General features: G+C 33.8%; 1 protein-coding gene across 4 annotated transcripts in view; it reads left to right on the top strand.

The window, feature by feature from the left end:
* LOC129223887 (reactive oxygen species modulator 1-like) overlaps window positions 1–23771 on the top strand; it is a 76717-nt gene extending 52946 nt beyond the window's left edge. For all 4 annotated transcript variants that reach the window (XM_054858259.1, XM_054858261.1, XM_054858262.1 and 1 more), the window contains exons 2-3: window positions 4725–4870; window positions 23537–23771. In XM_054858259.1, the coding sequence (XP_054714234.1) occupies window positions 4743–4870; window positions 23537–23645 (237 nt within the window). In that variant the 5' untranslated portion in view covers window positions 4725–4742 and the 3' untranslated portion in view covers window positions 23646–23771. The remainder of the gene's footprint in view (window positions 1–4724; window positions 4871–23536) is intronic.
* The last annotated feature ends 226 nt before the right edge of the window (window positions 23772–23997 follow it).

The raw sequence follows: 23997 nt of genomic DNA, 5'->3' as shown, positions 1-23997 counted from the left end.
AACTTTTAAATTTTTTTTTGTATGTGTGTGTGTTTTTATAAGGATAAATGATGCTAATTAGGATTTTGCGGAATCAATGTCCCTACTTTAATGGCAACAATGGCGAAACTGGGGACAAACCATTTTTTGGTAACTATTTGACCTCTGCCTGTGTTGACCATGAACTTGAATCGATTGAAAAAAACTACATCAACGTGAGCAAAGCCGCGGGTAAAAGCTAGTCATTAAATAATGCTGAAAACATCTGCTTTCTTTGGACTTAGCTGTTTCGCTTTATTTTGTTAATACAAATCTAACAGAATCTACCTTCTGAAAGATACCATTTTCAAAATTCTAGACAGTTAAAACTGTAATTCATAACAATTTTCTGTTTTTCATATTCAAAGAATGTGTTTTTTTTTTATAATGTTTTATTTTCTAAATTCGGAACTCCAGCGCTCGAATACGCTACCTTGCGGTGATTTATAAAACTGCGTCTGCACCTAAAACATTGCCACGTTGCGCATCACGTGTGTTTGTTGACGTAAACACAGGCAGTTTGTTCTGAGTATTTATTAACGCAATCGATGTGTCTTAGTTTGCTTTCAGCTACAGAAATTAATTCGTCCCTTAGTAGTATTCTCGAGCTTCTCAAAATAATGTTAGTTTTTCTTATTTCTTTCAAAAAAGTATTAAATGGTGGAAGCGTAAACAAGAAAAGTCTGGATTAACAAAATTGGATAACGTAATACCAGGTAAAATTTTTTATTGTTTTGTATGAATTTGTAAGAATATGAGTTTTTTTTAATCTTAAATTAATTTAACTAATCATATTTTACAGCAGCATTTAGTTGGAATGGACAGTATGCAAAATATTTTCTTGAATTTATTATCGTAGAACAAAATGAAAAATGTTTAACCGAGAAAGAATTTACTTTATTCCTTTTATTCTCAGCTGAAAGGTTTCGCCAAATTTGTTTAGGGTTATAGTAGTTTTGGTATTGTGCAAGCAAAGTAGCCTTGGCGAGTTTTCGCATTTTTAGTTAAACCATTTTTAATTTTTATCATGAGTGGAATAAAATGATAGTAAGATTACAGAATTCGATAAGTAAAAAGAAATAATGGTCAATCAACTGAAAAGAAAACTACCACCATATATAAACTGTGAGTACACATTTTATTTATATTGTTCTGAGTGAATTTGAATAAATATCAGTTTTTCAATTCGATGAAAAAAAAACGAACTTAACAACATTGACTGGACACTTTTCTTTAACCTAATTCCACATAAATGATTTAAATAACCTTTGTTACTACAGTATCCTACTGAAATAGACAGTATGCAAATAAATTTTCTTGAAAATATTTATCGCAGAACAGATTGAAAAATCCAGAAAGAACGTTAAGAATTTGAACAATAAAAAATAAAAGTTCGCCAAAAATCTGTTTATAGTGTTATGGTTTTAAAATTATGTGAAAGAATAATGTATCTTGACAAGATTTCGCATATCAGGTAAATCATTTCCATGACGAATGAATTAAATGCATGATTTCTTTGGATATCCAATCATATAGTCATAGAAATAAATTATCTAGTGTTAAATGTTACTCTTGACAGTCTGCCACGTATGTGCACTATGTGACAAAAATGTCAACAAATGCTGGAAATGTCACGAAACTGAACTTAATATGTACTAATGTATAGAAAAAACGGTACAAAATGAAAATGCCGTTCGAAGCGAACCAAAAATTTATGAATTCCGAATTCAACATCGTGAAAATGGCTGCTTCAGAACAACTTACTGTGTGTTCTGCATTAATTGTTTACTTTCGTAATACTTTTTGGTTTCTAATCTCTTTCTATATGGGTCAGAATATCCACAAGACTTTGAAAAATCTTTTCAAACGAATAAAGCGAAAAAATCATACATACGAACAAAAATCACAACACTTTTAGCATTTTCTTCGCTACCACATGCGTTTGTTTTAGTTTTCAATTCCGCCATTAGACAGTGACTGCAGTGCCCCCTATAGTTCGTTGGAGTTGCGAATTCATTTTTACTGAGCACGAAGATAATTTTGACAGCAGACGATACTTAAATAAAAATATTACTGGCCGTAAAATGAAATGCGGGTTTTTTTTTTTTTTTTTGCATGAAAGAATTAGATATGAATATTTTACATGCATTTCATTTTTAAAATTTGCATTTTAAATAAACATTTAAATAGAAAAAGCTGAATATTTACTTTAACAATTATGCAAGTTGTATTAGTTTTTATTATTAACCTGTATCAACTGTTCAACGGTAAAAACTAATTTTAATATTCAGTGTTACAATAAACTGCTACATTATTAAATATGCTGCTTTACTAAGGTATAAAAGTCGTATCTACAAATTACTAAGGAAAAAAGTGGTAACTCCGCAGATCCCTTAGCAAACTAAGCAAATTTGCAGTTACGACTTTTTTCTTAAAGCTTTTTTTAACATTTCGCGTTCCCAAATAGCCAAAAAAACTTGACATTTAGGTAAATTAAATTACTAAGGACCACCTGGTGACAATAACTCAATTTTGATAAAGTGTGCAGATACCTCATCTGTGCTTTAGCACGGCAGAATAGAGGTTTTTCGGTTGAACATAGTGGCCGTGATGATTGCCGCAAGCATGTTTTACTTAAAAAAGACATGCCGATCGTGTAAAAGGTACAGCTATTTTCAAGAAGTGAGTTTTTAAAATTAATATTTTAAGATCTTAAAGTATTCTGTATAGAATTTTTTATTCCGTATTACTATTTTCTGTTTCATATTTAAAATTTGTTAAGTATCATTGTTTTTGTCCTTTATACAGTTGCCAATTCATTACTGTTTAAATCTGAGGCAGCGCCCCCCCCCCCCCTGCAAAATGCTGTTACGATTTTGGATTTTGAAAAGTTGGTAGCTCTGTCTATAGTTAGATTGTTTCACGTTTTAGAATTTTTTCTGGGGACTTTCTAGTCATTTAAAGTTCACCTGGTTATATTTATCGCAGTTACTTTTTGGTAATTTTGTGCCGCGATCCTTTATTTTTTTTTTACTTTGTTCTGGCCCGCGGTCTGATGATGGAGTGTTCGTCCAACCCTGTGTGTATGAAATTTGTTTACAACATTTGACTCTGTTTCTCATTGGGGGGGGGAGGGGGAAAAGAAAACATGAATTCACCGTAAAAAAATATTTTCGCCTGCTTTTAGAAGAGGTTATAAATTTTCTCAGGTATCGCTCAACCCGAAAATATGTTGCTGGGGTAATTGATCTCGAAAATGTTAAGTTACCAGCCTCGTTGACCTTGGTGAGCAACGTTCATCCTTGAACTTCAAGTTAATGGCACATGTTCCGTTGACCTTGAGAAAGGAGGAGCAGTTTTTGTAGAGCTCACTTGATATGACTTGTTTTCTCTTATGCTATAGTTTTCACGAAAATCATAATGGAATTTCGCGACAATGAAATTTCTATGGAAATTGAAAAGAAACATCTGTTGAAATATAAACATTCGTCGCAATGAAAGTACACCTCATGAACTAGAAAATACCCAAAACTAAATTTTAAAATCTCGTGTGCTTTTTCGAATAATTGTTTTGAATTTTTATTCAATGTTGAGAAAAAAAAGTTGAGTAGAAATAATATCAAAGGTCATGCAATACATCGGGGAATCAGGGATGTCATGGCGCAGACTGCGCCATTGAAACTTTTAGGGGGGTGTTTAAAGGGGTATTTTTCTCTTTTTTGGGCTGGAAACTCTTACTTTGGGGGGGGGGGAGGGTGCTCCCTTGCTCTTGGGAAAGGGGGGCGGCACCCCTGCAGGTATGAATATTTTTTTCAAAACTTTGTCCAATTATTTGTGATAGACAGAGATCCGCTGGGAGCACTGCTATTTTTTACACTGTAAAAAATAAAGTTTAATGTTTCGCCAAGAAAAAGGTTAAATCTAACAGAACTTTAGCTGCTACTACAGTGAAACCTGTGTAAGTTGACCACTTGCGGTGCACTACTTTAGTGATCAACTTAAACAGGTGGTCAACTTAAACAGGTTATCTTATATGATAAAGGCTAATTCCGTGCCTGAAAAAAACGGTCAACTTAGACAGGTGGTCAATTTTACAGGTTTTACTGTGCTATCATATAAGTTTTATCATTTTAATGAGGCTTTCTCACTTCGCAAATACTACCATGATATTAGTGAAACTTTGACAGGCCCGAATCTACGTACCTGCAGACCCTGCAGTGCGGGGGTCCCTCCCACAGTGCAGAGAGACCCATGACCGAAGAAACCAAAAAAAAAAAAAAAAAAAAACATCAAAGCTTAACAACAGCCCAGTTCTGCATGCCCTGGCTTAGGGGCGGTAACTTACTGCTAAATTACGGTATAAATGTTTCGTTCCTAACTTTAGGTGGTTTTCTGACAAAATATGAATGTAGTGTGGTTGCACATGATTTTACTCTTCGTTTTTACACCAACTTCAAAAACAATGTTTAAAAGTAGTGTCGATGGTGTTCAAAGATTTTTTTTTTTTTTTTTTTTTAATTTTTAGTGCAATGTTTAGCTGCAGTTTTGGTTCTTTTTTTCCCGAAAATATTTTTTGGGACATTTTAATCAATTTTTAGTGCATTTAGTCCGGGTTCTGTTCATTAATCGTTGACTAAAATGTAAAAATAGTGATATAGTCAAACGCCAGATTATTTTTCTCTAACATTATGCTATTTTTTCCCTAGTAATTTTGTGTGTTGAAGATGCCTGTTCCGAATGCTGGATACAGTCAGGGTCCCAGCTGCTTCGATCGTATGAAGTCGGGCTTTTGCATTGGGATGTGCGTGGGTTTGGGGGCAGGTGTCCTCCTGGGCGGATTCGCGGCCCTCAGGTGAGTGTGTCCTTCTTTCAATCCTTTTTTCTTGCGTGGTAGTTGTTGATTCACATTGTCTTCTGAGGACTGATTTAAATCAGTCAAGAACTAAAGCGCCTGATATATATATATATATTTTACTGAATGAGAAGAACGTAGTTATAAAACATTTTTTTTTTTTTTTTGTGGAAACAAGTGCTTCATTTAATGGCTCGACAGACTGAAAAACATCCCCCTGTATTCTATTCAAATGTATTAAGGTATAGACGGACTGTTGACTGCCCGCCTTGTCTAGTGGTCAGTAGAGTCTGACTGTGATGGGGAGGTCCTGGGTTCGAATCCCGGCTCAGGCACGGATGTACTTTCTCTCTCCTGACCTTTCTTTGTGTGAATGGTTGCCTACCCTATAAATGGGTCCTTATGGCATGTGTGTACTGTGGAAGTCTTAACTTCACACAAAATTACGGTACAGTTGGAAAAGTGTAGCAGTACACACCAAAAATCGCCAGCCTAGCTGGCACACGACTGAAACAACAACAACAAAACTAGCGCGTTTCCCAATTTCAAATGTTGTTCGAGCCTTTAGTCTTTTTTTTTTTTTTTTTAAATAAAATCTCATGAATTAAAGTATTTTGAATCGTATGAAAATAAATATTTTCCATAAAACAAATATGACAAAAAAAGAGAAAATAATAGGTTAAAAAAATTAAATAAACGCGTTCTTGTAGCAGAATGAACTAAAAAGTGAAAAATAATTTCTGAATGTAAAATATGTTCATCAGCAGGACGATGGCCCACTGCATAGTATAACTTATTTTTAAAATTAGCTGAAAATAATAAGAGTAAAATCAGTGGTTGGAAAAACTACATTTTTTTTTGTAGTGAACTACAACTACTTTGTTACAAATGTAGTTAACTACAAACTACTTCTGAAATGTAGTCGCTTAGTCGCTACTTTGCTACTTTCCAAAAAATAAGTAAATACAAAGCATACACAATAGGTTGTCCCTCAAAAAAATGAAAGTCAATTTTTCAAATTGCATACACTCTTGTATTTTTCCTCTTGGTGTAAAAACAATCGTGAAAATAAATTACTTTTAAATTTAAAAAAAAAAACACCTTTAAAAAATACCCAGGAACTAAAAAGCAAAAAATAACTGATTACACTTACATTCTATTTCCTACCCAAACATAGAAATGAAATTTATTTTAATTAAATGAAATTCCAGTACAAAAATCAACTGAACTAAACACCGAATTATAAAATAATCACTGATTTAAACTGCTATACGATAAATTATTTTAAATACCTAACTAGTTATATACGATCTCTTAATTTTTAATAACCTTTTGAAGTCGGGGCCGCCTATAAACAACTACATAATGCAACTGACAGCCCACCGAATTCTGAATTAAACACTAATTTAACTATACGCGAAATTAGTCTTTAAAACTAAACCTACTCAGTTACGTTAGGTAGTAGTTTATAGGAGACCCCGATTTCAAAAGGTTATTAAAAATTAAGAGATTGTATATAACTAGTTAGGTATTTAAAATAATTCATCGTATAGCAATTTAAATCAGTGTTTATTTTATAATTCGGTGTTTAGTTCAGTTGATTTTTGTACTGGAATTGTAAAATAAATTTCATTTCTATGTTTGGGTTGGAAATAGACTGTAAGTGTAATCAGTTATTTTTTGCTTTTTAGTTCCTGTGTATTTTTTGAAGTGGTTTTTTTTTATGTATTTAAAAGTAATTTATTTTTTGCTTGTTAGTGGTGTAAATAACACGGCGAGCGTCTTGGAGACTTTCGACGACTGTGTAGAAAGGCTTTTGCAAATGCGTAACTAATTACAAAAAAAATTGTCTTCATCATTAGTTGTTCAACTTTATCAAAGTTTGCTTGCCGCAAGCAAATGCACGAGTCACTAAAAAAAAAATAAATAAACGAAATCGCTTTAAGTTTAAATTTGTAAAATTGTAAATTTTAGAATTGTAATATTGTAAATTGTAATTTATGTTTCACAATACGTGTCATGTAACTCGTGATAAAAGTCGCATGTTTCTTCACATGGCCCCACTATAAATGAAGTTTAAAAATTCCACTAGAATGAATTTTATGTTTGCTTCAGAGAATCCTTAATTCAAAATTTTCATTAGCATTACTCCTAATAATATATTTTTTTAGTACTTTCTTTAACTATAGGTAAAGAAAGTATATACCTTTGTTTTATGGCTTTTGTTTATCAATGGGTTTTATATTTAATCGTTTGTGAGGGAAATTGCATGAAATTTATTGTTTTACCCTTAACTTTTCCCTAAAGAACAAATAGGGTAAATCAAAGATTTGGAACCTAAGTTAGACCACCCCTAAACAAAACCGCCACTAAACAAAAAAAAAAAAAAAAAAGCATAAAAACCGGTTCACTAAATGAGACGATATACAAAGTTAATAAAGTACAAATCGATTTAAATGTGAGTATGAAATTTGAAGAGTTCCCTCAATTTCATCAAACCTGAACTTGATGACCAATAGACCGCCGAGGAAGTAGTATACCATTTCAAATAAAAAAAGAATTTTTCTTATCGGTACAGGCAGGGGCGTGCATAGAAATTTTGGAGCCCATTATAAATGACTTTTCCGGACCCCTCCCCATATTGTTAACCCTATATTTCACCCTTAGTTATAAAAATATTGGGCCCCCTTTAGGCTCGGGCCAACAGATGTCCCTCCCCCCTCCCTGTGCACGCCCCTAAGTACAGATGTCTTCGAGTATTTATGGAACATTGTACAAAGGAAAAATACAAATACAAATACAAATGTGACGACCAGCAACAGGCTCTGGGCCCAGCTAGGCTGGTCCTAGTCAATTAATTAGTCCCCAATGAAGATCAATGGCCCTCTTAAAGCTATCCACTCCCTTGCTCATTACCGCCTCTTCCGGTAAGCTATTCCAAGTGCCCACAACCCTGCTAAAGTAGTAGTTTTTCCTGATTTCCAAGTTAGCCTGAGATTTAAATAGCTTAAAACAATGACCCCTTGTTCTGCTTTTCCCGCAAAAATTTAATCCATTTACATCTTTCATTTTGATAAATTTAAATAACTGAATCATGTCCCCTCTGACTCTCCTTTGCTCCAGGCTGTACATGTTAAGCCTATTAAGTCTGGTATCATAACCTAAATCTGAGAGTCCCCTTACTAATTTAGTTACCCTTCTTTGAACCCTTTCCAATACAAAAATATCTTTCTTCAGATAAGGCGACCAAAACTGAACAGCATACTCCAAATGAGGTCTTACTAAACTCCTATATAAAGGCAGAAGAACTTTCTTAGATTTGTTTGAAATAGATCTATTGATGAACCCAAGCATTTTGTTGGCTTTGTTACTATCAATACTGCACTGTTGACTAAACTTGAAGTCCTGATTTATAAAGACACCCAGATCCACAACATTTTCTGCCTGATTTATGACGGAACCCTGTAAACGATATAAATCCGACGAGTTCAGAACCTCCTCTTTTTTTTTTTCTTTTTTGAAGCCTGCTAATTAATGTAACCCTAATTTCAAACTGAACTGGCGGCATCGTGAAATAGTAAATCTGGAATATTGGGCAAACTTCAGAAATCATACACAGTTATAATGTATATTATTAAAGAATATAAATTAAATCGTGGGGGAGGGGTGGTCTGTATTCAATTCCTCCGCAATTGAACACCAAATATATTTTAAAACTGGAATATTAAATAAAAAACATTATATTTTAGTGCCTAAATAAAGTTATTTATTAGTAAATAAAATATTAAGGTAATTGATTCAACTATTAAAGCAGCAAAATAAATTTAATTTACTGCTTTGCTACGCAGTAATAAATACATTAGTAACACCTATAATAATAAATTAGCAGGCAGCGCAGCGTTGCGAAAATTAATCATCCATGTGCCGCGATAATTAAATATATATCGTTTAAGAGAAAGCCAAAATCTTAGGTGTGAAAATATACCGATCACAGCAAAACCACGTGACCGTGACGTATGAAATTTAAAGTTTCTTCGATTTCACCGAGACCCCTTATCAGATCCAGACCAAGTTACAATGGGATCATCTGGGAAGTATACCCTTCCAAAGAAAAATTTTTTTTTTTCAAATAGATCCAGTAGTGTTGGAATAATTCGATAACATACATAAAAAGCCGCAATACGAAATCATAACCTCCTTTTTTGAAATACCTGAGGTTAGCTCGTATTTTTATTAGTCTTATTTCTCATTGCATCTGCTGATGTACTTGTGTAAAATTTGCACCAGTCAAATTCGTTTGAACATCATTGATTTTTTTTTTTTTTTTTTTTTCAGTTTATTTGAAAGTAGTTTCCAGAAATCGCTACAAACTACTATTTTTTTGTAGTTAACTACTCACTACACTACTTTTTTTAAAAAGTAGTGCGCTACACTACAAACTACTCAAAAATGTAGCTACTATAGCGTCGCTACTTGTAGCGCGCTACTTCCAACCACTGAGTAAAATAATTGTCTAAACAATTAATTTTATTGTAAAAATAGCGTGGGGGACTTGATATCAGATTTAAATTTCTCATCGCGAAGCTTAAACGTTAGCGCTTTGCAATGGCGCAGAATCCATGCAAAAGTATATAAATGCAGAGCACTCACACTTCTTTTCACATTACAGTTAATTTTGTGGTTAATTACTAGAGGACCCGACAGACGTTGTTCTGATCAAACTTTATAAATTGAAAAGTTAAAAAAATTCAATAAACTACTAAGTGTTTGAACCGTTCTGTTGAAAAAAATAAGTAAAAAAAAAAATGTTTTAAGCTACTATGGTGTCAGAGTGCGCATATTTATTACAACTTGATTTATCTAATGCCCACTGAGCAGTTGTTTCATAAACTATTTTTTCTCCTGTACTTGCTAGTTTGTTCCTTCAGCCATATTCTGTGGATAAAAAGCGTCCTCAGATATTAAGTGTAAAAATCTAACTACCCATCTAGAAAAAACGGGAAATCCCGCTGCAACATCCCCCATATGAAAAAGAATAAAACAATCGAAAGGATATCGTTTAGAAAAAGATAAAGGAAAAAACAGTTCTCTGAATAAGCGAAAATCACTCATCCCTCCCCCGCTCTCGATGTAAAATAAACATTCTTCAACTTAAATGACTAAAAACTCTAAAAACGAAAAAAAAAAATCTTTGCAATTTGAAATATTTTGCCAAATAAACAAAAAAAAAAAAAATACAGTAAATTACATTTTAAACTGTAAACAAATGATCACGCAACTCTATTGTTTATAGCCAAAGTCACCAAGTCACCACGTTACTGTAATACAGCCAATCAGTTAGCGAAGTCAACTCCGACCGATTGGCAGTCCGACCTTTTGAACGAAAACTTTTTAAACTTTATATATTGCCTAATTTGTTCTTTCCACCAAAGATAAAGATCTTCCACTGCACTGATCTTTTGTGTAAAGAACTACCCTGTTGTAATTTATCTGGATGAAAATAAAATTTGTTTCGTCTTTAAATTCCATCATCTTTTCCTTTAATAATGTACTGATTAGTTTGATAATCCTTAAAGTATTCTTGACAATTCGCAACTCCAACGAACTATAGGGGGCACTGAAGTCACTGTCTAATGGCGGACTTAAAAAAAAACTAAAACAAACGCACATGGTAACGAAGAAAATGCTAAAAGTGTTGTGATTTTTGTTCGTACGTATGATTTTTTCGCTTTATTCTTTTTAAATTAATTTTCAAAGTCTTGTGGATATTCTGGCCCACGTAGAAAGAAATGAGAATTCAAGAAGCATTACTAAACGTCAAAGATTAATGCAAACTACGTAGTTCGTAGTTCTAAGCAGCTATTTCCACGATGTTGATTTCTTTTCACTTATCGAATTCTGTAATCTTACTACCATTTTATTCCACTCATGATAAAAATTAAAAATGATTTAACTAAAAACGCGAAATCTCGCCAAGGCTACTTTGCTCGCACTATACTAAAACTATAACCCTAAACAAATTTGGCGAAACCTTTCAGCTGAGAATAAAAGGAATAAAGTAAATTCTTTCTCGGTTATTCATTTTGTTCTACGATAATATATTCAAGAAAATATTTTGCATACTGTCCATTCCAACTAAATGCTGCTGTAAAATATGGTAAGTTTAATTAATTTAAGATTAAAAAAAACCCCATATTCTTACAAATTCATACAAAACAATAAAAATTTTTACCTTGTATAACGTTATCCAAGTTTGTTAATCCAGAATTTTCGCTTTCACCAATTATTAAGGAAATAATGAAAACTAACATTATTTTGAGAAGCTCGAGAATACTACTAAGGGACGAATTAATTTCTGTAGCTGAAAGCAAACTAAGACACATCGATTGCGTTAATAAATACTCAGAACAAACTGCCTGTGTTTACGTCAACAGACACACGTGGAACGCAACGTGGCAATGTTTTAGTTTCATTTGCAGTTTTGTAAATCACCGCAAGGTAGCGTATTCGAGCGCTGGAGTTCCGAATAGTGCGAAAACTCAGATGGATTTGCGTCGAGAAACAAAAGAAATGAAGACTTCACTCTCTCTCTTTCTCTACTTTTTATCTACTCTCAATTCGGAACTCCAGCGCTCGAATACGCTACCTTGCGGTGATTTATAAAACTGCGAATGCAACTAAAACATTGCCACGTTGCGCTCTACGTGTATCTGTTGACGTAAACGCGGTCAGTTTGTTCTGAGTAACGCATTCAACATGTCTAAGAACGCCTTCAACAACAGAAATTAATTCGTCCCTTAGTAGTATTCTCGATCTTCTCAAAATAATGTTAGTTTTCCTTATTTCTTTCAAAAAAGTATTAAATGGTGGAAGCGTAAACAAGAAAACTCTGGATTAACAAAATTGGATAACGTTATACCAGGTAAAATTTTTTATTGTTTTGTATGAATTTGTAAGAATATGAGTTTTTTTTAATCTTAAATTAATTTAACTAATCATATTTTACAGCAGCATTTAGTTGGAATGGACAGTATGCAAAATATTTTCTTGAATTTAATCGTAGAACAAAATGAAAACTGTTTAACCGAGAAAGAATTTAATTTATTCCTTTTATTCTCAGCTGAAAGGTTTCGCCAAATTTGTTTAGGGTTATAGTTTTGGAATTGTGCGAGCAAAGTAGTCTTGGCGAGATTTCGCGTTTTTAGTTAAACCATTTTTAATTTTTATCATGAGTGGAATAAAATGATAGTAAGATTACAGAATTCGATAAGTAAAAAGAAATAATGGTCAATCAACTGAAAAGAAAACTACCACCATATATAAACTGTGAGTACACATTTTATTTATTTTGTTCTGAGTGAATTTGAATAAATATCAGTTTTTCAATTCGATGAAGAAGAAAAAAAACGAACTTAACAGCATTGACTGGACACTTTTCCTTAACCTAATTCCACATAAATGATTTAAATAACCTTTGTTACTACAGTATCCTACTGAAATAGAAAGTATGCAAATAAATTTTCTTGAAAATATTTATCGCAGAACAGATTGAAAAAGCCAGAAAGAACGTTAAGAATTTGAACAATAAAAAATAAAAGTTCGCCAAAAATCTGTTTATAAGGTTATGGTTTTACAATTGTGTGAAAGAATAATGTATCTTGACAAGATTTCGCATATCAGGTAAATCATTTCCATGACGAATGAATTAAATGCATGATTTCTTTAGATATCCAATCATATAGTCATAGAAATAAATTATCTAGTGTTAAACGTTACTCTTGACAGTCTGCCACGTATGTGCACTATGTGACAAAAATGTCAACAAATGCCGGAAATGTCACGAAACTGAACTTAATATGTACTAATGTATAGAAAAAACGGTACAAAATGAAAATGCCGTTCGAAGCGAACCAAAAATTTATGAATTCCGAATTCAACATCGTGAAAATGGCTGCTTCAGAACAACTTACTGTGTGTTCTGCATTAATTGCTTACTTTCGTAATACTTTTTGGTTTCTAATCTCTTTCTATATGGGTCAGAATAACCAAAAGACTTTGAAAAATCTTTTGAAATGAATAAAGCAAAAAAATCATACATAACAACAAAAATCACAACACTTTTAGCATTTTCTTCGTTACCACATGCGTTTGTTTTAGTTTTTAATTCCGCCATTAGACAGTGACTGCAGTGCCCCCTATAGTTCGTTGGAGTTGCGAATTGACATATATCACAGTAGGAAATTTCAATTACAAAAAGCAGAGCTGACTTTCTTATTGTCCTTTGGCAACGGGTTAAATATTTATTTCAGCTCTCGCTCAACAATAGGTTAAAATAAATATTAATCATCTTACTAATATTATATATGCGAAAGTTTGTCTGTATGGATGGATGTATGGATGTATGGATGGATGTATGGATGTTTGTTACTCTTTCACGCAAAAACTACTGAACGGATTTTGATGAAACTTTACAATAATATAGCTTATGCATCAGAATAACACATAGGGTAGTTTTCGTCCCGTTATGGGGGGCAAAACCCCCTTAGGGGGGCAATAAAACACAATTTTTGTATAAATTCTCTAATATTGGGATGAAAAAATACTTGCACATATTTACATTATATGTCCATCGAAAGCTCTGATTTTTCTGCTGAAGATGGCACCTGTTCGAAATTTCTAAGTAGAATAAAAAACGAGTTATGAGCTTTTTAGATCCATGTTCGAAGGCTTTCCTCAACTCAATACAGTATTTAGTGTATCATCTCAACTCCCTGTCGATAGCGACAATTGTTGTATTGTTGACTTTCTTTGCTTTTCGTGATTGTTCAAGGCTTTTCTCAAGTCAAATCTTGAAGTAAGATTTTTGCACAAGATTGGCAAATAATACATGATTTGGCTGATGATTTTCCATTTAAACGGAACTTTAAAGTAATTAATGGTTTTTATTATTATTTATGCTAAATGAACACTTACTCATTATCCAAACAACCAGCAGATCGCCAAAATTTTTGCAGAAAGATTTCCGTAGCTGATGCATTTGGCAGTTTTTTCAACGTTGCTGTTTTTGAAGCCGAAGACTACGTCATAATGTTTCTCAGCTTTCACCATGTAAACAAAATATCGCCAATCAAAGAATTTTCAAAAGACTTTTTTTACTGTGTTAAATAATCCAGCAACTAAATTAGGCAAATCCATAAACAGCACAAAAACTTCCATTAATTTTCCTTTTTGCACAATTTCAAACACTCACCAAATTTTATTACTTATTTTGGTAACATTTCGGATGAAACTGTTTAGCGCCATTTTATGGTGACCAAAAATATCTCAGCATCTGGCGACGATATCTCTGTAACGAAAATTAATATCATATCGTTTTACAAAGTAAGGAAAGAATGGGGGAGCATCATCGAAGGTACCTCGAAACGACTTTCGCAAATTCGGTAAAATCGCACCAAGAGCCACAATGATTGAAATTTCCCGAAATAACTAAAGCAAGTATAAGGGGATTACGAGCGCAGCTACTTTTTTTTAATCACTTCGTACTTCATTAGCCATACAGAGAAGGTTTTAGACTCCATGTTAAAAAAAAAAGTATCAACAGATTAATCTTTTTAAACATGAGAAGATTAATTTCATGTTTTTTAAATTTGTATATGCTTAAATATAGTGCTTTCGTTTCTAAATCAATACTACTTTGTTTTTATACTTATTGCTATTTTAGTTTTATGGGTAAGGAAGAAACTCGATTTTTAATCACGTCAAAAAGATGTGTTTTAAATTCTTTTACTTAAAACAGAAAACAAAAGCAAGTAACGATTTTTTCTAATAATTATTACTGACCCAGGCAACGCCGGGTATTTTTGCTAGTTTGGGAGATATAACCATCCAATGTTTAAATTAATTAATTAAATAACAAAAACGTTTCCGATTCGATCCATAGTGCTTCGAAACCATGCTTGCCACAATTTAAATACACACAAAAAATGTGATCAAAATCGGTCCAGCCGTTTAAAAGCCTTATGGCGACAAACGTCCGCACAGAAGATTTTTATATATTGAGATTTCATTCTTATTATTTTAAGCTTATTTTTAAAAAAAATGAGTTATACTTATACTAGGCTGTGAGACATTGTCCCGCTTATACGAATAAAACCTTCCGGAACCAAATATTTCCCCATATACACAAGGGGAACGACGTAGATCATCCCCCTTGTGTCTATACTAGTGTAACTAGTAGACAAGGGCGCATATATGCAAAATTTTAAGGGGGAGGGGAGCTCAAAAATTTTCCCCAAGGTTTAACAGAATATTTTCCCCATGGAAATCGATTTCAGTACAGATTAGCGATATTAAAATTTGACCTTTTTAATAACTTATTCATTAATGGCTGGAAAAGAATTTTTTATACATTTTTGCAAAGAAAAAAGCACTAAAAAGCAAGAAAGTTTCATTTCTAAGGGGGGGGGGGGGGGGCTTGAGCCCCCTTGCCCCCCTATATGTGCACCCTTGGTAGTAGACTCTTAAATTGGTGTCCGTACGAGAGTTTTCTGATATATTAAGGCTTACTCCCAACAAAACATAAATGTGAAAAAGAAGCCAAGTTCGGTTGAAATAAGGTGTGGGAAAGACGGTGTCACCGACAAAAAAAGTTCAGATCTAAACAGTTACCAAATTCCATAGCAATTCCTCATAGAAGTTGGATTTTCCCATGTTCTTCAATTCATTTAGAAAATAATTTTTTACTTTCTTTGATAATGGATTTTAAACTTGTAGCAAGTTTTAGTCATCACTATTTTTTTTTTTTTTTCAAACTCGCCAAGTTTTAAATCCAATATCAAAGACAGTAAAAAATTGTTTTCTAAATGAACTGAAGAACATGGGAAAATCCAACTTCTATGAGGAACAGCTATGGAACTTGGTAACTGTTTAGATCTGAACTTTTTTTGTCGGTGACACCGTCTTTACCGCACCTCATTTCAACCGAACTTGGCTTCTTTTTCACATTTATGTTTTGTTGGGATATCATTACTTTTTGAAAAGCTAAATCAAAGGTTATGTTCTAATTTAGACAGTTATAAATGAAAAGCGTATATTACAAATATATGATTTCCTTTTTTTTTTTCCCTGCTGTTACGGTGCACTGGTTTGCGGTTTCTTTTTATTAGAAGTTATGAAGGTATTTATAACTGGGGACTTGGCGCGATCGCCAATTTTGGGCAATAATCATCTGTTTTCCCATTTATCAGTAAGGCCAACGTACATTAGCTCTTGTGCTCAGATTCATCTCAAAATCAGTCTGGAGTTTATTGTTCGGAGTCTTAGCAATTTTCATAATTGTCGACTCATCTCAAAATCAGTCTGGAGTTTATTGTTCGGAGTCTTAGCAATTTTCCTAATTGTCGACAAATTTGAGGAAGCAAAATGGCTCATCTCAAAATGAGGTCTGGAGTTTTTTTATTGTTCGGAGGGATTATCATAGAGATCGTAAAATATGGCGAATTTGTGAAAATATTTCTCAATTGTTGAAATTATTGCTGCCATTTTTGCTCCTCATGTAAAACTTTGCATTAATTCGAGATCAAAAGTTTTTATAAATTTTTAAAGCCGGGTTATTTTTGATTTTAAATGCTTAGCTCTAGATTTGATATTTTAATTATTTGATGGATCATTTTTCATTTTAGCGGAACTTAAAGTATTGTTTCAAGCCCCATTTTGGTTAAAAATTAAATTGTTAATTTAAAACATCAACAACCTTGTTTTGGTAACGTTTGACGAGCCCATTTGTTTTTGATTTATTTGACGAAATATTTTGCAATCGCGCGGTGAAGTGATTACGCCCATGATGCTCATAAACAAGAAGTTCTGTCTAGAACTAGACGAGCCTACTTTCCCGTATGCCCATACTACTTTCTAGTACCTGATCAATAATCTCAAAAATAGCTAAAATCGCAAATTTTTTTCAAACATATTTTAAAATACTTTAAGCTGATTTCTAGGAATAAAAATTTTCCTCACTCATCTAAAAAAATAGATGCGTAAAAAAAAAAAAAAAAAAAAAAAAGCAGCAACTTTTAAACAAAGCAGCTAATACACTTTTTCCCATTAAAAAAATCTTTAACAGGCTTTCAAAACGAAAGAATAATAATTAAAATTAATAATCGCATTAAAATGAATACATGATATCAAAAAAAAAAAATCGTTTTCTTTTTCCCCTGTTGGCCAAAAAACATTATTTTAAATGAATTAATGCACTTACCAAAAAAAAAAAAAAAAAATGTAAACTTAAAGAAATAATTTTCTTTGTCAAAAAAAAAATCGTCTGCGCATATCTTAATGTAGAAACATAAATGACTTCGAGTTTATTCGCCAAAAACTGAGTACCTAAATTGTAACTTTAGCGTAACAATAAAAACAAGTCATATCAACAATAATTATTTCGCAGTTAAAACCATAGCTGCGGAGTCGGAGTCAATCTCATTTTGAGATAAAGGAGTCGGAGTCGAATATTTAAGAATCGGAGTCGAGTCATTTGTCCTCCGTGTATAAATTTTTGCCAAAACTACGAAGTCAGAGTCGAAGTCGGGGAGTCGGAGTCCGATTAATTGTCGGGCACAGGAGTCGGGAGTTGGAGTCAAGTGGCCCCTAAATTCTCGGAGTCGAAGTCTGGAATTTGGTGTCAGGAGTTATTTAGAATAAAATTTGTTTGAAGTAAATCCGCCTTCAAGTGCGTAGTCTACATTGACTTTCAGTTTCCCCGTAGGCGCTATTGTTAAGCGATTTTGAACTGTTCAAAATTGAACGGAAAAATTGTTCAAATCAAAAAGATATTTTATATACAAGTTTTTCATCAAAATCTTTTTTCTACAAAGCTTGTTTGAAGCAAATTCGCCTCACAGTTCGGGATTGCCTTGAATTTCCCCGTAGGCGCTAATGTTAAGTTTTTTTGAACTGTTCAAAATTGAACAAAAAATAGTTCAAATCAAAAAGTGAAATATGGGAATGAGGTGTCCTCGCCGAGATCTTTCGAACAAAAAAAAGTTTTTTCGAATCGGACTATTCATTCAAAAGTTATTAGGGGGGGGGGGGCAGACAGACAGACAGACCGACAGACATTTTTCCCCATCTCAATACCCTACTTTCCAATTTTTAATTTTTCAATATTTATCTAATTATTTTATTTATTTTTGACTTTTTTTTTTTGTTTTTCGGGATATTTTTAAGATGCATTAAGCCTTCTTTCATGCTTTTTTCTTCTTTCTCTGACTTTTACTGGGAAAGTAGGCTAAAAAATAGCGTAGTTTTTTGCTATTTTAATGTGGTTTTTTGACTTTTTAGATTTTTCCCTTTACATATGAATGAAAATCTTGAACTACTATGATATACCCCCCCCCCCCCCCCCAAATCGGAAATTTGGCAACTTTTTTTTTTCTCGCCAAGCAAAATACCTGTTTTTAGCGCCTTTTTTTTCTTGTTAAGTTGGATTCTCCCTAAATACATATAATTAATACATAAAAAATACGGAATCATTAAATACAAAAAAAAAACCCCTAAAAAATAAAATGAATACATAAAAAATACAAAGTTCTGACTCAAAATTCCCTGGAACTTTTCAACAACAGTAGGCATATTGAAAGTTAAAAGATAAAAATAATTAATAGAAAAAAAATATTAAATTGGAAAATAGAACGAGATTTGCAGCAAAATACAGTAAGTCATAAATTTGCTTCATCACTTCACAAAAAAATGGCGAATGAATGAAATGGCGCTAAAACATACATGAAATCCAAAATTTTGCCACAAAACTTTAAAAAAAAAAAAAAAACTCAAAAAATGGTACAAAATACAAGAAAGTACTAAATTTGGCAATAGCAAAAACCTAAAAGCTGAAAAAACCTAAATTGACAACACCAAAATAAGGAACCTAGCAACCCTAAAAAGTCCGTAGGGAGTGCCAGATTCGGCGCGTAATTTTTTTTGGGGGGCGGGGAATATATCAAAGTTATACGGAAAATCTATCTTTATGCCAAATTTCAAGTATGTGAGACACTTGGAAGTTCGTAAACATTTTGATGAGTGAGTGAGTGAGTGAGTGAGTCAGTGAGTCAGTGTAAAAAATGACACTTTTCAGATAGTAATAATTCCATAACTATAAAAGGTACCTTCATGAAATTTAGGATTATAGGTCTGCTAGGCTATTAGACATACAAAATTTCAAGCTCGTAGATTTAATAGTTTGTGAGAAATGAGGGAGTCAAAAGTAGCTTGAAATGGTTCGTGTAAGATACACAGTGGCAGATGTGTCGCCGGATTTCCGAACTTGGCTGACACACTGCCGTGTGTCTAAATGTCACACTCTCAGGAAATTAAAAGCTTAGTATAAGAGGGGTGTTCGTTTGGAGGAGTTTTTACTGTATATGTTTAAGTGCTAAACGCTTAGGAGATTCCTAGATGGATGCTCTCACATGTAGCCAGGGGCTCCCGGATAGAAAGTCAAGGGAGGTTAATGCAGGGGTCGAAGTAGTCCTATATATCCTATATTTCGTATATTTTCAAAAAAAAAGCATCAAAATCGTCCTATATTTCCTATATTTTTCAAAAATGTCCTATATTTCCTATATTCCCGTTTTTTACCCAATATATCTTTTAAAAGGAACAGTAAATAAACTTTCTGACATCGGATTTTTCGTTGAAAATATGTGCCCAAACGAATTTCAAATTAAAAAACTCAACGGACTAAACCCTACGACAGGCATCTTCATTCATTGGCTACAGCAATGTGACGTCTCTCTATAGTGGGTGGAGTTTCGAGAACTAAATCTGAAGTTGGTTTTAGAATTTTGCGTTGGGGGGGGGGGGGGGGGGCAACTGCCATTTGTTTTGTTTTCCATCATGGTTTTTGTTGGTATATTTTGTGTTCAGTGCATTTTCTGATTGGAATGTTCTAATCTTCTTTTTGCAATCTTTTTTTTTTTTTTTTTTTTTTTTTTTTTTTTTTTTTTGTGGAATTTTGGGATCGTGGAATGTTAGCACCTTATGATGTTATAACGTAGTTTGTGGTAATAAGTAGAATTATAATGGCGAAATTAGCATCGCTCAACAAAATTTCGTGTGGAGTGGTTGAATCAGGAGGATATTAATTGTACAAATTTTGGTGCATGGTGCACTAAAGGAAAAGATAATTTTACCGCTTTTTGCCGTTTTTGCAACTGTTCAGTGCCCATAAGCAATAGTGGATTTTCACAATTGAGGCTGCGTGCTAAAACATTTAAGCATAAAGAAAACTCTGAAAAACGTCAGAAGGATCCTTCTCAAGCTCTGTTTGTTCTTAATACAAGTGGTAAAAGGTTCAGTTTAGATATAAAATCAAAGAGCAGTGGAATGAGTACTTGGGTCATGAGTGGGAAAGAAAAAAATAAAAATTTATCTTTGTTCAAATTTTGTTTAGTTATTTAGTCTGTAAAGTACACTGTTTTTTCAAAAATATTCTTTCAACTACAGGAAAGTCATTTCAGATGTAAGTTATAATTTTGTTTGAAATTTTTTTTAAGCGAAATCATTGATAAGAATAACTAAATAATATATGATATGTATTTCTTTTTTCATAGCAAAATTATTCATATAATGTGTCCTATATTTGTCCTATATTTTGTGTGGAAAATGTCCTTATATGTGACAAGTCGGTCACTTCTACCCCTGTTAATGCGACCATCAAAAAATATCCTCATTTGGCAAATTTTTGTCCGACGATTCGGCAAAATTCGGATACATAATTGCAATATTGCAACGGTTTAAAAACCCGAATGACCCTTTTCATTATAAATGACATTATGTGTGCATACCCGTATTTCATCAGCCGGAAAAATTTGGAGTTCTATTCGGCAAATTGAATGTTTCCCCCCTCCCAAAAATTCAAGTTCGAGCGCCGCTGCATGGGGCACATTTTTCAGCATCGTAACCAGGGGCGTGCAAAGGGGCGGGGGTACACCTGTTGCCCAGGCTCGAGATTTTTTAAAATGAGGGCTGAAATATGTGTAGGGACGTAGGGATGGAGTGAACAATATTGGGAGGGGGAGGTGGGTTGTAAAGACATTTGTGACGGGGCCCCAAAATTTCTGTGCACGCCCCTGCTCGTATCACTCTAAAGTTGGTGGCTAGGCTTTTTTGCTTTCAGTGCAGCATCAGTGGCTCTGAAGTTTGATACCCAAACCTAGTTTTTTTCTGTCCAGAACATGATCATGTTATCCAAATAAGAACCGAGCGCGAAATTCTTGTTTAGTACATAATAATAATAATAATAATAATATTATATATATATATATATATATATATATATTATATATATATATATATATATATATATATATATTTGAATTTTTGGCACCTTGAATTCGTTTTTCGCAATCACTAGCGTATGTGTGTATGTATGCATGTGTGTGCGTGTTGTGTATGCAATGCTGTGTGTGTACGCGCGCGCGTGTGTGTAGGCGTTCGTGTGTGTGTGTACGTAGGCATATGTGTTTGTGTCTGTGTGCAGGTATGAGTGTGCGTATGTGTGTGTAGAAGTGTGCGTTTGTGTCTGTGCGCAGGCATGAGTGTGTGTATGTGTGTGTAGGCGTGTGTGTGTAGGATATGGACGCAACCTGGAGACGGTTTTCGCAAGAGGAGCAGCATCGTGAGGCCGGTCGACGCGACGGTGGTGCTGGCAGAGGGTGCTGGCGCGAAAATAAAATCATAGGAATTCAAAACAGTCAAATGAGAACAATAAGCAATCGTGATTGCTCAAAAAAACAAAAAAAATAATTTGAATTTTGACATCTTGAATTCAAATTATGTTTTTCGCAATCACGAGTGTGTGTATATAGGCATGTGTGCTTGTGTGCAGGCCCGTGTCCAGATTTTCATAAAGGGGGGGGTTTTGAAAATTATAAATCTTTATCTGAGGGGGGAAGGGTTCAATCCCTCACAAACTTAATTTTTACCTAAAATTTCCGATCCCAGTAATGGCATTTCTTTACCTGTAAGAACGGCTCTGCCCCCAAACTACCTCCATGCTCCGAAGAATAACTCTTGCTGCACAAGTGTGACCGTAGTATACAGCTTCTTTTTAATAAAACCTTATCAGTTTTATTAGAAAACCTTGTTCGTTTTTTTTTTTAAATCAAATTTGTTTACTGCGCGGTATATTGCAATTAGTATTAAAAACTGTCCACAGAATCTTTTATATTGCAGCATGTATTACATTCTGAAATAATGTTTAATCAACTAAATAAGAGCTTACAGCAGATGCAAGTTATTTACCAAACACAATCATTAATGCATAAGTAATATTAATGCAGTTAAGTAAGATTTTTAATTGCCAAATCATTGAGATATTATTCCACCATAGTTTTTCCAAAATATCATTCTAGTTTGTAAAAAGGGGGGGGGGCTTTCTTTTTTAACGCACTGCACACAAACTTTCACATTAAAATTAATAAAAGTCAAATATACCTTCTCTTGGCTTATTATTTCTCCCCAATGGGAGGGGTTTAACCCCTAAAACCCTCCCCTTGGACACGGCTCTGCTTGTGTGTGTGGGGTATGTGTATGTGTGTGTAGGCATGTGTGTATGAATGTGTGTGTGGGGGGGTATGTATATGTGTGTAGGCATATGTGTCTGTGTGCAGGCATGAATGTGTGGGTAGTTGTGTGTATGTGTAGGTGTCTGTATGTATGCGTGTGTGTATGTGTTTGTGTGTGTGTGTGTGCGTGTGTAATTGTGTGTGTGTATAGTTGCGTATGTATGCGCGTGTGTGTAGGATATGGATGCAACCTGGAGACGGCTTTCGCTATAGGAGCAGCATCGTGAGGAGCCGGTCGACGGTGATGCTGCAGAGGGTGCTGGTGGAAAAATAAAATCATAGGACATCAAAACAGTCAAATAAAAGCAATAAACAATCGTGATTGCTCAAAAAAAAAAAAAAAAAGAAAGAAAGAAAATGAAAAAAAAAACATAATTATGAATATCTTCCTCCACAAACATAACGATGCTCACTGCGCCATGCTATTGCTACTACTGCAAATGGCACGTTTACTTGCTATCTATCGATACCACTTCCAACACTGTATTTCTGACACAACTGAAACAGCGCCCTCTCCAAATACGAGAGGTTATGTGGGACATTTTGTATGGCATTTGTATAATACGATAATAATAATCAATCCATGTTTTGTTTTTTATTCGATCTATAGATTTAACTTAAACCCGTGTCGGGTATATTTCACTAAAATGTTTCATAAAAATGTGAGCTCTTGAAACATTAATTTCATATTTGAATTCAGCGCATCAACTTTATATGGAATCAGTTCATAATATCCTGGCACCAAAATAACTGTTGCTCTCAGGGGTGCCATTCTCCTAAGAGGAAAGTTGCACCCCCTCAAATACCACAAAGATACCTATAAGAATAAGAGCTCACCCTCCCCCCCTCCAAATAAGAAAAATACCTCTAAAACCAGCACCCTTAAAAAACATTTCAATGGCGCAGTCTGTGTTATGACCCCACCTCCCCCCCCCCCCCCCCCAGGTAGTTACCCTTGGTTGCCGTGTAAGCATTCCGACCTGTCGAAAAAAATTGAAAGTGCATGTTGAATATTTAACTGAGTTTTTGTGATATCTACTTTTAGGCACGGACAGAGAGGCCGAAGTCTGGTGGAAACAGTTGGCAAAATGATGCTTCAAAGTGGTGGAACGTTTGGCACATTCATGGCAATCGGTACAGGAATTCGATGCTGACCACCCTGAGGATAGGCGTGCTTTATTTTTGTCTGTACTGTACACATGCATTCCTTTTTGTAAAGTTCATTATGTACACATTCATTTATAATAAATGCATATGTATTTTGAGATGTATGAGTAAGCTTTTAAATCCCTCCATTCATTATTGTAAGTTTGAATAATATTGTAACGGATTCGGTGCGACTTCCACTTTCTTGAAATGAAGACACAGTTCTTGATAAAAACACAGGAAATTTATTTACACTATGTACAGGAAAGATCTTCAACAACTGCGAAATTATTCATCAGCAATTATCACACAACACCGTAAACTCAACGTTTACACACGTATTTACTTCCAAATACGAAA

This window comes from Uloborus diversus, chromosome 6 (genome assembly GCF_026930045.1).
Source record: "Uloborus diversus isolate 005 chromosome 6, Udiv.v.3.1, whole genome shotgun sequence".
Taxonomy (NCBI): Eukaryota; Metazoa; Arthropoda; class Arachnida; order Araneae; family Uloboridae; genus Uloborus; species Uloborus diversus.
This window is presented reverse-complemented; position numbering and strand designations above follow the sequence as displayed.